This window comes from Ciconia boyciana, chromosome 2, assembly GCF_034638445.1.
Source record: "Ciconia boyciana chromosome 2, ASM3463844v1, whole genome shotgun sequence".
NCBI classification, from domain to species: Eukaryota; Metazoa; Chordata; class Aves; order Ciconiiformes; family Ciconiidae; genus Ciconia; species Ciconia boyciana.
Window position 1 is genome coordinate 121,560,611 of NC_132935.1, and position 11,863 is coordinate 121,572,473.

Sequence of the window (11,863 nt, forward strand, 5' to 3'; positions counted from 1 at the left end):
CTGAAGGGCAAAGGGGTCCAGGAAGGCTGGCATTCTTCAAGAAGGAAATCTTAAAGGCGCAGGAGCAGGCTGTCCCCATGTGCCATAAAACAAACCGGCAGGGAAGACAACCAGCCTGGCTGAACAGGGAGCTTTTGCTGGGACGTGTTAAAGGAGAAGCCGCTGCCCGAGCACTCACACACCATTCAGGGAGTCGCACACACACCACCCGAGACTTTAACTGCTAGGACCTGAGTCCCTTCACAGCGGGCAGCTCCACTGAGCTGACGGGTGCCCCTGTTCGACTCCTTGCTCACACACACACTCACTCTTGGGCACTTCCTCTCTGCTCTGGCTCAACCCTAGGTTTCCCAAAGCAGAGTCTCTGATACAATGTATGCCAGACGAATTTATTGGTATAGCAGTGAAAACAGCTTGAGCTGGGTGCCTCCAGAGAGGGACCCAGAACAAAGAAATCCCTGGGCAATTATACCCTTACAATCTAAATTCCCCTCCCCTCAGGAGACAGTTCAGACTAATAGTAGTATTAGGGTCTGGGGTCTTCCCGTTCTTCATTGGGTCCCTTCGTTGTCTCTAAGCGTGCCAATTCTTCTCTTATCTCTAAGGTTGCAGCTTCTGCTAAGGTTGAAGCCTCTATCTTTCTGGTTTCCACAGGTTTCAGGGGCCTTCCTTCATGTAGCCAAGTAAAAGTTCAGTGCATGGTCAGGGGATCTGGGTGAAAGTTCAGAGCTTGCGGCCTAAGTCTTCAACAAACCTTGATACTAATGCTAAAGTGACTACTACAATAGTCCTCCTTTTGGTTTTTTTTTTGATCAAGCATTCCTGCTTAGTATGTCAGACAAAGGTCAGACAAAGGTCGTGAATTCTTTCAAGACGAAAAATTAACCACCATGTTCGTATGTATAAGATGATTACAAGTAACAAACACAATAAGGCTAAACATAAGACTGTTATCACTGGATGTAACATGTGGTTATATGTTCCAGTGGCCGTGGCTGACCATCCAAAGAGGGACTCCCACTGTCGGTGGTCACCATCCTTTTTCACCCTTTCAAGGATACTATGGATTTCTTCTGCATCATGGTGGACGGTGATTAGGGTCTTTTGACCATTCTCCTTGACTCTCTTTAACATCTGTTTTAATTCTTTATGGTGCAACAGTTTTCTTACCACCATCAAATCCATTCCAATAGATGTGGGTGACAAGTCTTGATATAAGGAATATTCTGATTTTAGTAATTGATGGGATGTAACGGGAGCTGAATAATTAAAGTCACATCCTATGATCATAGTAAAGTTACAAATACAAATATTTGAATAGTTATCTGTACACACAAAATTATCATAAACAAGTATAAAATTACAGAGAGTTCTTATACAAACACATCCTTTCCCAATATATACAAATTTGGTTTCTATGGCTTCATTGGGATGTATTTCTAACTGACAAACATTTTGCTCAGTATCTAAACATATATCTTGAGCTTCAATGGTATTACTTTCACAGATAAACCCTTGTTGTTCTCGCACAATACATGCACCCACATCAATTGTTTGCCATTTATTTTCTTTACGTTGGGCCCATACTCTATGTTCTATAGGGTAAAGTACAGTTCCTCCATGATTCAACCCTAATGCTATGATGGGATATATAGTAAGTACCGATGCATTATATATTGTCAAAACGAAAGCTGTAGCTTTTTGTCTGACAGGGTCATAAGTGAAATTAACTAAATACCACCAGGACTGGAATTCTTTTTCAAATTCAATTGCATTATCCCATATTACCTTCCGAATCTCAGTGGGTAAAGTGCCTTCTTCACCTTCTCTTATAATTGCTGCTGCTGTAGATTGTATCCATAATTGTGCCTGGATACAGCTAAGAGCTAATGAGAAATTGTTTTGAACTATTCCGAGTGCATCTACAATCAACTGATTGTCTTTTTCATTAATTTTCTCCCATTGGGGCATTATATCAGACAAGAGCCATTGATTAGTCCCTAATGCTAATAGAGAGGTCCTTAAGGGGTGTTCCAGTTTGTTCAATCCGCTAGATGTTGCACTGAGTTTGTTTGTGAGTACTTCAGCATCTATTCCATTAAGTACCAGAGTTCGTCCATGTAGCCAAGCTAGACGCCCCGCAGAGGACACACCTAGAAATGGTGCACAGGTTGGTTTAATGGCAGAAACCTTTACTTGCATTGACAACTCTACTCTTTTTAATGACCATAAGGGATTAAATAATACTTCTTGCTGACCCACATTTTTGATAGCGTATGGCCCAATTTCAGATATTTGTAGGGTCAATTTCTTCATTCTTAAGGGAATTGAAGTTGGTAATGTAGTGGTTGGGGACAGAGTTGCTAATATTGGCATAGTAGTTTCACAAGTTACATTGACAAATACCTTAACATTTAGTCTAACATTTTCCTGCACACAACACCTGGAGTCTAGCATCAAGCAACAACTGGTTTTATCAAAACACTGTAATTTTTTCCCACTAGTCAGTTCTACCAGAGCTAAATCCTGAACTGTATCTGTTTCACAGCAGAAACCAAGAACCTCTCTTTCTGGTTCCCAAGGGACTGGGACAGCTATTCCATGATAACTTATGTAGACTCTTTTCCCCCTATTACTGACAACCTTAATCCACTCGGGATCATTCATCTTTTTTATACTTAACCATGCCATTGCAGTTGTTAGGGTTGCCATCACCAAGAGTAGTGAGATGCCTCGCTTCATTGTTGCTGTTGCAAGGGATCTTTCAGAAACCAGTTATTTGTCCGCTGGTTGGTTATCCCTCACTCGCTTGCCGTGTGAATGGTGTATCCAATTTTATTTTCCTGAAACTTTGACAGCAAAATAAGAACATAGTAAAATGGTATATGGCCCTTCCCATTTCAGTTCTAGCTTAGACTTTCAAGAAAATATTTTTACTAGAACTTTATGCCCAGGCTGTATATCATGTACCTGCATTTCAGGTGGTGCAGATTGATACCATTTAGCATATTTCCTATGTTCTGCAAATTGTTTCTGCATACTTGTAACATAGTGGGTCAATTGTTCATCTCCATCCAACAGGCTGGTTTTAGCTGGGATATAAGTCCCTGGTATGGCCAAATGTCTCCCAAAAAGAATTTCTGCTGGTGTTAGCCCTGTGGGTTGTCGCGGGGCATTTTGCACATCCCACAGGGCTAAGTGCAATGCATCTGGCCACTTCAAACCTGTATTTGAAGATATTTTTGCTATCTTTTCCTTTAAGGTTCTGCTCATTCTTTCTACCTGTCCTGAGGATTGTGGGTGATAGGGAGTGTGCAAGTTCCTCTCTATACCTAGGAACTTATATAGTTGACTGATTATATTCGCTGTAAAATGGGCACCCCTGTCTGACTCAGTTGATTCAGGAACTCCATATCTGGGTATAATTTCCTTCAATAACGCTTTTATTACTCCTCCTGTGTCTGCTTTTCTTGTGGGGAATGCTTCTACCCAACCTAACAACTGATCTACTATAACTAATAAATGTTTGTATCCGCCAGCGGATGGCATATCTGCGTAATCTATTTGTAATCACTGAAAAGGGAAATAGGCCCATGGTCATCCCCCTAATTCTGAACTCGACTTGGTACTTGAAAAGTTTTGGCAGGTCGGGCAGCTACTGGTGATCCTCTTTGCGGCGGTGTAAATTCCTGGTGCTGTCCATATTTTTTGTACCTGGTTAGGCACTGCCTCCGCTCCTCCATGAGCTTTGTCATGAAACCACCTAGCGACGGTAATTAAATACTTCTTTGGCAAAATCAGTTTTCCTCCAATTGTCCATATTCCGCTGTCATTTTGTTCTGCTTCCCACTTTTCCCATTGTTTCTTTTCTTTCCTCTGCTGTAGTCTTTTTCATACATGGCTTTGGGGTCTCTTAAATTTGGCCATTCGTTCTGATTGTCCATTGAGATTGCAACCATACACTCCTTCAGAGGTTGTCAGGCTGCAGCTTTCGCAGCTGCATCAGCTAAAGCATTTCCTTTACTAATTTCTGTAGTATCTTTGGTATGGGCTGGGCAATGTATCACAGCAATTTCTCTGGGTAGTTGGACCGATTCCAGCAAATTACGTATTTCCTCTCCATTGGATACCCTTTTTCCTGACGATGTGAAAAATCCTTCATGTAGCCAAGTAAAAGTTCAGTGCACGGTCAGTGGATCTGGGTGAAAGTTCAGAGCTTGTGGCCTAAGGCTTCAACAAACCTTGTTACTAATGCTAAAGTGACTGCTACAACAGACTCAGGAAAAAAAGGAGAGTACCACTTTGGAAGAAGGGGCAGGCAACTCAAGAAGAGTACAGGGATCTCGTCAAGTCATGCAGAGAGAGAATTAGAAAGGCAAAAGCCCAGCTAGAACTGGCCACTGCTGTAAGAGATAATAAAAAATGTTTTTACAAATACATTAACAACAAAAAGAGAGCCAAGGAGAAACTCCCTCCTTTATTGGATGCGAGGAGGAACATTGCCACCAAGGATGAAGAAAAGGCTGAGGTACTTAATGCCTTCTTTGCCTCAGACTTTAATAGACAGACCAGTTATCCCCAGGGTACCCAGCCCCCTGAGCTGGAAGACAGGGACGGAGAGCAGAATAAACCCCCCATAATCCAGGAGGAAGCAGTTAATGACCTGCTACACCAACTGGACACTCACAAGTCTATGGGGCCGGATGGGATCCACCCAAGAGTACTGAGGGAGCTGGCGGAGGAGCTTGCCAAGCCACTCTCCATCAATTATCAGCAGACCTGATTAACAGGGGAGGTCCCAGACGACTGGAGGCTTGCCAATGTGATGCCCATCTACAAGAAGGGCCAGAAGGAGGATCCGAGGAACTACAGGCCTATCAGCCTGACCTTGGTACCCAGGAAAATTATGGAGCAGTTCATCTTGAGTGCGCTCAACAGGCATGTGCAGGCCAACCAGGGGATCAGGCCCAGCCAGCATGGGTTCATGAAAGGCACGTCCTGCTTGACCAACCTGATCTCCTTCTACAACCAGCTGACCCACCTAATAGAGGAGGGAAAGGCTGTAGATGTTACCTACCTGGACTTTAGTAAAGCCTTTGACACTGTCTCCCATAGCATTCTCCTAGAGAAGCTGGTGGCTTATGGCTTAGGCGGGTGTACTCTTCACTGGGTAAAGAACTGGCTGGATGGCTGAGCCCAGAGTTGTGGTGAATTGAGTTAAATCCAGTTGTCCGCCGGTCACAAGTGGTGTTCCCCAGGGCTCAGTTTTGGGGCCAGTCTTGTTTAATGTCTTTATCAATGATCTGGACGAGGGGATTGAGTGCGCCCTCAGTAAGTTTGCAGATGACACCAAATTGTGCGGGAGTGTTGATCTGCTCGAGGGCTCTGCAGAGGGACCTGGACAGGCTGGATCAATGGGCCAAGGCCAATTGTATGAGGTTCAACCAGGCTAAGTGCCAGGTCCTGCACTTGGGCCACAACAACCCCATGCAACGCTACAGGCTTGGGGAAGAGTGGCTGGAAAGCTGCCTGGCAGAAAAGGACCTGGGGGTGCTGGTTGACAGCCAGCTGAACATGAGCCGGCAGTGTGCCCAGGTGGCCAAGAAAGCCAACAGCATCCTGGCTTGTATCAGACATAGTGTGGCCAGCACGACTAGGGAAGTGATTGTCCCCCTGCACTTGGCACTGGTGAGGCCACACCTTGAATACTGTGTTCAGTTTTGGGCCCCTCACTACAAGAGAGATATTGAGGTGCTGGAGCGTGTCCAGAGAAGGGCAATGAAGCTGGTGAAGGGTCTGGAGCACAAGTCTGATGAGGAGCGGCTGAGGGAACTGGGGTGGTTTAGCCTGGAGAAAAGGAGGCTGAGGGGAGACCTTATCGCTCTCTACAACTCCCTGAAAGGAGGTTGTAGAAAGGTGGGTGTCAGTCTCTTCTCCCAAGTAACTAGTGATAAGACGAGAAGAAATGGGCTCAAGTTGCATCAGGGGAGGTTTAGATGGGTTATTGGGAAAAATTTCTTCACTGAAAGGGTGGTTAAGCATTGAAACAGGCTGCCCAGTGAAGTGGTAGAGTCACCATCCCTGGAGGAGTTAAAAAAACATGTACATGTGGCACTTCAGGACACGGTTTAGTAGGCATGGAGGTGTTGGGCTGACAGTTGGACTAAATAATCTTAGAGGTCTTTTCCAACCTTAATGATTCTACGATTCTAAAACATTAACTATGAACAAGGACTAAAACACCCACCTCTACAGCTTAGGGCTTCGAAGAAGCTACTAAGTATTTCAAGCACCTCCATTAAAAAGTAAGGAAAGAAAAAAAACAGCACAACAAAACCCACTCTGTTTTAAAAAACAGCAGTAACACCCCCGGGCCTTCCCCTATCCGCCCGGCTGCCCAGCTCACCTCTCCAGGGACTTACAAACGCGGCAGAGGCGGGCTGGAGACCCACCGCCCTGCGCGCGCTCCCCCCTCAACTGCCACAGGCAGGCACGCGCCGCCCGCTCCCTACCGCCCCCTCCCCACCGCGCGTCGCGCGGCACGGACGCACGCGCGCCCGCCAAACCCGAGAACCCCGCCCTCCCACGGCTGCCCGAGCATGCGCGGTGCAACCCTCACGCCCGCCCGGCATGAGGCCATCCTCCCACACCTTAAAAACACCCGAGACAACCCTCTGGGCGCATGCGCGTTGCGCCACCGCGGCCCCAGGCGGGGCGCGGCCGGCCTCGGGTGCCGGGGCAGCCGCTGTCAGGGCAGGTGGGCGTGGCCAGGGGAGAAGGCGGCTGGGATGGGGGCGGGGCCGGCGGCCGTGGCCGGGTCAGGAAGGCGGGGGAAGCGGCCGGGCGGGCGCCGAGCCGGCGGCGGGGTGGGCTTGGAGGGGCGCTGCTGCCGGTGGCGGCACCGGGAGGGAACCGGCCATGGATGCCACCACGCTGGAGCTGGACGCGGTGAAGTTCGCCCAGCTGGCGGTGCAGCGGGACCAGAGCGGGCGCTACCAGGAAGCGGTCTTCTACTACAAGGTACGGGGGGGCGCCGGCGGCAGCCGGTTCCCTCAGGGCGCCGGCGTCCCCTTCCCCTTCGCCGCGAGCCGCCCTGAGGCCCTGAGCTGCCGGCAGGTCTGCGCTCCTCCCCGCAGCCCCCAGAGGGCCGGGGCAGGGAGGGGTGGCCCGCCGCGCCCCTGCGGCCCGGCCCGGCCCTGCCGGCGGGGAGAGAGGTGTGCTGGGTTAGCGCTGCCTCCGCCGCTCCCCTCCCTTGGCGGGTATGCCCTGGGGACGGGAGCGCGGCTCGACATCGGAGAAGACGTGGCGGTTCCAGCCGAGAAGAAAGCGGAAGGCCGGGCGTGCGCGTCGAAAGTTTGTGTGTCTCCGGAGGAGCAGCGTCCTTCAGGGCAGGTTGCGAAACGCGTTTTCCCTGCGTTTTATTTTTAGGTGGGAACAAGTACTGCCCGTGCGCTGCTGTTTACTAATGGGCTTAGGGGTAGCACTACAGTTGCGGTACCTGACAAGTGGGTATGGGCGCTTCTTCCAGCTCTTGGACGTGCGGTGCTTCTCGGGAAGCGTCGTCGGAACCTAGCTAAAAACGTCTCTGCCCCGCTGGTTCTCCACTTTCATTCCTGGCCTCTCCCCTACCCCTGCCAGGCCTGAAAGACTTCGGTTTTATGTTGCAGATATAAGTGCTGAGCATGTTGGAGCACTGCAAGTGGGCATATTGCAGCTCTTGAGTGTGCAGCTGGAAACAACTTTGTTGTATAATCAGTCATCAAATAAGTAGAGAAGTACATGGTGAAATACAAGATGCTCAGCGGTAAGCTGGCTTCAGATCACAAGCTACCAGTGACATGTTTTTAACCACAAGTGAATATTCTTTCTGTTAGGGACCCGATTTTATTATTTCAATACATCTTCAGGTTGGTGTAACCAAGGGTGTGATGAGGTTGATTCAGTGTCTTGCTCAATATCTATAGACTTGCTACTGGTATTTAGTGGCTTCTGTGCAACCATTATGCATTTTTCACCTGTGTAAGTTGTCTCGCTTTGTTGGATTTATGTTTTGCAAAGTTACATTAAAGTTCCATGTCCCACTGGCTTTATTTCTCCCCTGCAAGAAGGGATTTCTTTGAAGCCTATGTTTATCCTTGTTGCAGTAATCTTTCCACATATTCCATTACCCTGCCAAAGTAATTCTCTTCCATTAACTTGCTAAGAGCTCTGTAGCTGGCCTTTTACTTCATGAGTACTAGGTGTCTTTGAAATGTATAAAAACCATAGCATTATTATCATGGTGGCCTATGCATGTAATTGTGAAAGGATAGGAAGAGGAGTATCTTTCTTTTTTTAACTTGATTGTTAATGTAGGGTGAGCTAAGTTTGTATATGTAAAGGATATATATGCAAAAGTTATAGTTACCCATAATAATGCTGATAAACTCTGTGCTTATCAGCAACAGTGTGTGTGCATGGTCTGATAGCTACGTGCAGTACTACTTTATTACAGTACATTTTTCAGTATATCTGGAAGAAATTATTGAATGCTCTTCAGAAGGAAACCATCTTTTTGTGCAAATAATCACTCTTGTACACTTTTGTACAGTGTATGGAAAATCTTTTTCACTTGCTGCATACGGGTGATATTCTTGCTCAAAAATGCATCCCTGGCAGTCTTGGTGCGCTTCAAGCTACACATGACAGAGTGTAATCTAGAAAATGTTTTCTGGTATGCAAAAGCTAGGCCACAGAGCAGCATGATTATGAACACAGCTTTGTGTGAGGAAAGCTTTGATCAAAACTCTGCAGCTAAGATTTTTGGTGTTCAGACAGGTGACACTTGTCAGTCCAAGATTTGATATTGCCTCTTGTGTCAGGTTATATTTGAAGGTGTTGGTGTTCAAACCTATTGTGATCAGGAGGAGTCAGACCAAACTTGGCAGATACTGTTAAAGCAGAATTCTTTATGTATGATTTAACATAGATAGGTTTGGCTTTCTGGATGTTGCCTGAAGAATCACTGTCAATGTCAGATTAAACAAGAGTAGTTACAAAATATCATCTAGTATTTTGGGGGTACTTTATGCATTTTTTTGCACAGTGCAAATAAGCTCTGGCCCATGACTAACTTTCTTACCAACTGCTCTAAGCAGTTCAGAGCCCACTGGCGTGATTACTAAGCATGTGGAAAAGTTGGGTGCTGAACTGTATTCTGCAAGAACTTGACCTTAAGGATGAAGGATGGGAAATGCTACTGTTTGTTACCGATAGGCAACAAACGGACCTGTCTGAATGGAGTTCCTATGGCTAGCAAGTCCTGTTCGCTTCCTGCTGTCATGTAACTTTGATAGATCCCTAGAGGAGGGCTGCATTGTGAACCAGCTTAGGGTAACTTGTTAATGGTGCTATACAGAAATATAGGAAACATATTTGGGCACCTGACGACTTCAGCAAAACAGCTGAAGACTGTTGACCAGCACTTAGCATCTTGCAAACTGATGATCAGTAGTTAGCTTAGTGCGGCTGTGGCACACTACTCATGCCAAAGAATAGTGGCATTGAAGAGATCATAAATACCAACTCTGAATTGCACAACCATCTTGTCACTGGAAACAGTTGGCGTGCTGGCTCTGCAGGCGGTTAGTCAACTGCTTCAGTCCTTTAGAGCCTTACTTTATAAAAGACTGTTTTCACTATGTTTACGTCTCAAAACCAAGCAGAACAGTTGTGCTTGAAATCACAGAAGCAACATCAATTATGCATTGTTTTTGCAGCACTAGTTTGAAAATCCACATTTGTTCTTTGTGTCATATGTAAACAACTTGCCCTTATGATACAGCACCTGTTTTGTCAGTCTGTACTTGTGATATGTCACAGACAAATATATACATCCTTTCAGCAGATATCAGTAGTGCATTTTTTTTCTCAAAAAAAATAGTTATATGCTAGACCTTAACGGTAGTTAATTGCTGCATATAAATGGCACAGTACTTCTATTTACCTTTCTGTTGCTGTGGATATTTTATGTGATGTAATATGGTGATGGATGTTGACAGGGAATATGTGGTATTTGGTTCTCTGAGCTTGTCAGTGAAAATTTATCCTGATAACAAGTCCAGGCTGTATCAGGATCAGTTTTAAGCTTGGGCAAACTAGGCAGATGTGTATGGGAGCAAACTGCTAAGCTTGACAAAAATCATGGCCATAAAGCACACAAAAGACCCTCTGGCCATGGCTCTGTGCTTGCCCTGTGCAGAGCGGCCTCTCTGAGCACCATCTTTGTGGAGCAGCTCTCTAGTTATTGTTCTGCTTCCTACATGCTCAGCCTGCTGCATGACCGCCTCCTTCTCTCTTCTGTTGCTGCTGGGAAGACGAGCACTGCTACAAAAGTGTGGGGTTTTTTCCATGCCAATAATGAGGACAAAATAAGGTTTTTATCCTCATTTTTGTGAGTGACAAATTTCAATTCTCCATATGCTTCTGAGACTGTCAGCTCTCACTGCTTATTACAACAACTGCCAAACATTACATGTTTTTCATAAATTTAGTGAATGGATAGACAGCTTATGCAACTGAAGGCGTTTTTTCTTAATAGATTTGTGCAGTATAGAAAAGCCTTATAGAAAAGCAGATAACGTAATGTGCTTCTGAGCTGGAGGCCTATGCTGTCTCCTGGAAGTAGACTTTCATCAATATCTGGTGTTTTATGTACATACAAACAATTAAAAAACAAAGTTTGAGGAGCTAGGAAACTTTAAATTTGTAGACTTTCCAGATTTGATAGCTTTATGTGAGTAATACTAAAAGAAAAAACTTTCTAAACCAAAATTCTATCCATTTGATTTTGAAAAGGTTTCATATTGGTTTAGTCTCATTATTATCAGATTAAATGCAAATAACTAGTGTGTAGCTTTTTTTCCCCTAACCTTAAATCTGCAACTTTAAAAATAAAAGGTAGTTTGTGGCTTGTGAGCTTTATTTAACTGATTTCAGTGCCTGCTTAAAAAAACTTTACTTGGAGTCTCCTAATTATATGCATTACTCTACAGACAGACCTAAGATCTGGCCTTATAGAACCTCAAAAGGTTTTTTATAGTCCTATAGGTTGTCCCATGTGTGAGAAACTGAACATGATCTCATTTATAACTTGAAACTTGGTCTTTCCATCAGAATTTCCCTGTAGCCACTGAGTCTTTTTGCAGATATAGGGGCTTGCTTTCATGCTGTTCATGGCTGCTGTAGGCCCTCTGTTTATGGAAAGTAATTTCTAGGCAGCAAACATTAACTTTGTCTCAAATTCTTCTCCCTGCAGGAAGCTGCACAAGCCTTGATTTATGCTGGGATGGCAGGGTCCAACTTGGAAAATATTCAAGAAAAAATAAATGAGTACTTGGAGAGAGTTCAAGCTCTCCATTCAGCAGGTGGGTAAGGAGCTTTCTAATTAAACCTCTGCTTAAATTAATTGAGTGGAAAGCCTTTCGGTGCCATCAGCGTCAATGATGTTTGCTCTGTTTTTCATTATTCTGATTTTCTTGTCCTTTGTGAAGGACCACAAATACAATGACCACATCAGTGTTTTGAATTCTGAAATACATCAGAAATGGAGACTTACTTCCTAAGGACTTGGGTGTTGGTATTCTTTCCTTTTAAATATTCTTAGGAATCACATCTGCAGAGGAAAGCCGAGAAAGTAATTAAATATAGCAATAAAAATTGATCAAGAACAAATGAAAGCTCACATCTAAGCCTCAGCTGCATGATGGCTTTGAAGCAAGTGGGTTCTGGTATTTATGTAGAATTACTAACTTTGAGAGGGCAAAAGAGCTTTTTGCTCTTTTTTGATCCAGTTTCAGTGTTTGTGCTTCTACCAAATTTTTGC

The 11,863-nt window shown here is 45.2% G+C and overlaps 1 protein-coding gene across 4 annotated transcripts in view; it reads left to right on the forward strand.

Annotated features, from left to right (window-relative positions):
- Positions 1 to 6,850: 6,850 nt before the first annotated feature.
- Positions 6,851 to 11,863, forward strand: part of CAPN7 (calpain 7) — a 35,844-nt gene continuing 30,831 nt past the window's right edge. For 2 of the 4 annotated variants that reach the window (XM_072853866.1, XM_072853862.1), the window contains exons 1-2: positions 6,851 to 7,020; positions 11,297 to 11,405. In XM_072853866.1, the coding sequence (XP_072709967.1) occupies positions 6,919 to 7,020; positions 11,297 to 11,405 (211 nt within the window). In that variant the 5' untranslated portion in view covers positions 6,851 to 6,918. Of the gene's footprint in view, positions 7,021 to 7,138; positions 7,393 to 7,684; positions 7,805 to 11,296; positions 11,406 to 11,863 lie in introns of those variants that run through there. The other 2 variants (XM_072853864.1, XM_072853863.1) reach the window with 2 other exon arrangements.